This window comes from Myodes glareolus, chromosome 3 (assembly GCF_982192425.1).
Source record: "Myodes glareolus chromosome 3, mMyoGla1.1, whole genome shotgun sequence".
NCBI classification, from domain to species: Eukaryota; Metazoa; Chordata; class Mammalia; order Rodentia; family Cricetidae; genus Myodes; species Myodes glareolus.
The window spans coordinates 1,173,891-1,177,941 of NC_142028.1; the positions used below are offsets into that span (position 1 = coordinate 1,173,891).

General features: G+C 38.9%; 1 protein-coding gene and 1 pseudogene across 1 annotated transcript; one reads left to right on the forward strand and one right to left on the reverse strand.

Moving 5' to 3' along the window:
* Positions 1-303: 303 nt before the first annotated feature.
* On the forward strand, positions 304-1,257 carry LOC148122464 (olfactory receptor 1165-like). Its single transcript, XM_087903819.1, has one exon. The coding sequence runs from the start codon at positions 304-306 to the stop codon at positions 1,255-1,257; it is 954 nt and encodes a 317-aa protein (XP_087759945.1).
* Positions 1,258-2,427: 1,170 nt separating this feature from the next.
* LOC125403146 (heterogeneous nuclear ribonucleoprotein A3 pseudogene) lies at positions 2,428-3,569 on the reverse strand (annotated as a pseudogene).
* Positions 3,570-4,051: the final 482 nt, after the last annotated feature.

Genomic DNA, 4,051 nt, shown 5'->3' on the forward strand with positions numbered 1-4,051 from the left:
AGATATAATATAAATATTTTCATAAACATATAACCATAGCTCACCTAGAGTGATACTGATGAGTATAACATTTTATTCCAGATCTGGAAAACTCAGGAGTGAAGAATAAAGGACATTGCTTCAAATTCCTAATTACTGATCAGTCACACAAGATCCAAAATTGAAGCATAAAACTTCCAAATTTAAAATGCTCATGTCTGATTTCACGTTTCATGATGAATTTCATGTAAGTTTCTACCACTCCACTTTCTCAAGTTCCATTCACTTTCATTTCATTCCTCTTCCTCTTTTATAATCTGAGAGATGATGTCACTTGAACTGAAGAACCAGAGTTCTGTGACCACATTCATCTTAGTGGGCTTCTCAGAATATCCACAGCTTCAAATACCTCTCTTCCTCCTGTTCTTGACCATTTACTCAGTGACTTTGATTGGGAACCTAGGCATAATTGTGGTTATCAGGATCAGTCCCAGACTTCACACACCCATGTACTTTTTTCTCAGCCACCTTTCGTTTTTGGATATATGTTATTCTAGTGTATTTACACCCAAACTGCTGCAGATCTTGGTGATGAATGACAGAACCATTTCTTTCAGAGGATGCATGACACAATTTTTCTTCATTTGTACATTTGTGATTACAGAGATGTTCATGTTAGCCGTGATGGCCTATGACAGGTTTGTGGCTGTTTGTAACCCCCTGCTCTACACAGTTGTAATGCCTCATAAGTTCTGTGCTTTACTAGTAGCTGGAACTTACATGGTGGGTGGCCTGTGTGCTGTAATACTCATATACACTCTTTTACAGCTATCTTATTGTGAATATGGCATAATTAACCACTTTGGCTGTGAGTACTCTGCTGTCATCTCTGTATCTTGCTCTGACTCCTCCTTTAGTCAAATGGTATGCTTAGTCATTTCTATATTAAGTGAGTCTTCTAGTGTTCTTATCACTTTAGCCTCATATGTGTTCATAGTTGTCACTATTATTAGGATGCCGTCCAAAGGAGGACTACGAAAAGCCTTCTCCACCTGCACTTCCCATCTGACAGCCATCACAATCTTCCATGGAATCATACTCCTCTTGTATTGTGTTCCCAACTCAAACAGCTCACGGCTCTTTGTCAAAGTGGCCACTGCTCTTTATACAGTTATGATCCCCATGTTGAATCCCCTTATCTACAGCCTTAGGAATAAAGATGTGAAAGAGACAGTCAGGAGACTTATGAGCTCCAAACTGCACTCTCACTTGACATAATTGTGTGAATCTGTGAGTGTGTTTGTGTGTGTGTGTTTGTGTGAGAGAGAAATAGAGACAGAGAGACAGAGGCAGTGAGACTGAGACAGAGATGGAAACAGAGAGAGACATACACAAACACACACACACACACACAGAGAGAGAGAGAGAGACTGTAGTATTATTTTCTAAGTGCAGACAGACTACAGACATCTATTTTCTCTATTTAGTATAAGTATAGTACATGATCAATATGCATTGAGAAAGAAGCAATGAATTCTAGAGAAAGAGAAAAATGTCAAAACAATAATTTCAGAAACACAGAAATAATATAGAACACCTCTTCCAAACTCTTTGAAAGATCTGAAGAATATCTATCCATCAGAAATACATCTCTAAGCATTTAGAAAATCTAACATGACTACAAACTTGACTATATAGAAAATCTCTATTAACTTATATTTCTTAATTACATAATACCTTTTTAAATGAGCTGTAAAAGTACAATTCCTTCATCAACAGCATATATATATATATATATAAAACTTATATCAATAAACCAAGATCCATATCAATGCAAGTCTCTATAGCATAACCTCTTTCAAATCTAAACAAACCTTTAAAAAATATTTGGGAATTAGGGTGTAGTCCTTTCCAAACTTCTTCCTGCTTTTTGTTGAGCAAAGTAATTATTGGGAGTTTTCAACCTTTCTTAGAATCTCAGTCCATCAATCCACATTAGTCTAGAAGGAAATCACCAGTTCTCATCCTCTGTGTGTCGGAGGGGATATGAACCTCTTTGCCAAAGCAACAAATTCTTTTTTTTTTTGAGAAGTTAAAAATTCCTTAATTTTTTATTCCTGCTACCACTACCACAATTTGCAGGGCAATATACCAGATGCAATAAAAAGAAAAAGACAGACAAAGCTACAACAGATAAAAGTCCTCAGGAATGCACATCTAATTGACACTGTATTGCATTAATCAATAGCTGCACTTTTTGCAGACTGTGGCTCTGACAGTCCTGAACAAGAAGGGCCTCCTGTTTAAGCTGCTGTAACTTTTCTGATTGTGAATCATTGCTCCTTCTGTGGCAGACTTTTACAATTCCTGTCTCAAAGTAACCTGCAGCTTTCCTGACAACTCCCCTCTCTCTCCTGCTAAGAACTGTAACCCTTTTCTGCTGTTTCCTTAAAACCTTCTGCTACCACATCCACCACTTCCATCACCTGATCCATAGCCACCACCATAAGGACTGCCTGAGCTTCTTCCACCAAAACTGCCCCAATTCATGGGTCCATAATTGGATTGCTGTTGTCCACTATAATTCCCAAAGTCATTATAGTTTTCACCGCCACAGTTACCTCCACCAAAATTTCCTCCTTCACTGTAACCGTCATATCCTCCTCCTCTACTACCACCATATCCTCCACCTTGGTTTCCATAGCCTGGTTCACCACCAACATAGCCTCCTCCACTGCTGTAACCAGGACCACCATCATAGTTGTCACCATCACTTCCAAATCCATTATTTCCACCATCACCACCTCAATAACTACCTCTGCTGCCACCACCTCCACCACTATAGCCTCCTCTTCCACCAAAGTTTCCACCACGACCAAAATTACCTCCACCACCTCCAAAGTTCCCTCCACAACCCATAAAATTGCCAGATCCACCTCCGCAGCCTCTCTGTGATTCAGCAGCCTGTCTCTCTTGTTTAGAAAGGGCCTTTTTCACTTCACAGTTATGCCCCTAGTAGTGTGGTATTTCTGAACAACAATTTTATCAACTGTGTCATGGTCATCAAAAGTCACAAAAACAAATCCTCTCTTTTTCCCACTCTGCCTGTCTTCCATAACTTCTATGGTTTCAATCTTGCCACACTTTTCAAAGTAGTCTCTCAGGTTATACTCTTCTGTATCCTCTTTAATACCACCAACAAAGATTCTCTTCACTGTTAAATGGGCACCAGGCTTTACAGAGTCCTCTCTAGAAATGGCTCTCTTTGATTCCACCACATGCCCATCAACTTTGTGTGGGAGAGCACACATTGCAGCATCCACCTCTTCAACACAAGAGTAGGTCACAAAACCAAAGCCCCTAGAACATTTTGTTTGGGGATTTCTCATTACCGCACAGTCTGTAAGTGTGCCCCATTTCTCAAAATGTTCTCTTAAGCTATCATCTGTGGTTTCAAACCTCAGACCACCAATAAGCAGTTTCCTCAACTGTTCTGGTTCCTATGGATCATGGTCCTCCTCCTGCCGGCGGCAGCAGCTGCGATGGCCAGAGTCAGGCTGGGGACAACCAGGCGGCAGTTTTACCTCCATTTTGAGACTGGACTCGCTTCTTCCAACTCGAGTTCAATATTCAGCAATTTCTTAGACCGAAATTTTGAAGTCAAGATACTTTTAAATATATATGTTGGTTTAGTTTAGCAGCCTGTATAATAAAATGGCTCTCTGTACTTAACTCATTCACAGCCAAAGAATTAAAAAAAACACAATAATATACATAATACAGATTATCTGTGTGTTTTCCATCTTTATATGATTTATTTTCTCTTTATCCTTTTAATGTGCATTACTGTCTGTTCTCTGTCTCTTTAAAGATTTTGTTTTAATTTTAAAAACATTTACTTCTTTTTATAACTGTCTATATTCTTTTTCTTCCCAGTCTCAAACCTGTGTACATTTATCCAACACTGTGCCCCATTTAGAGGTCTTTTTTTAAAATCTGAATCTATCTTTTTAACATACCTGTAATCCTTTTCTGACCAGAATCACTTCTTAAAATGTTAGAACTGAGGCTG

What these genes read in the sequence shown, in the direction of transcription:
- LOC148122464 (XM_087903819.1), top strand. Translation starts at nt 304, where the DNA reads ATGATGTCACTTGAACTGAAGAACCAGAGTTCTGTGACCACATTCATC.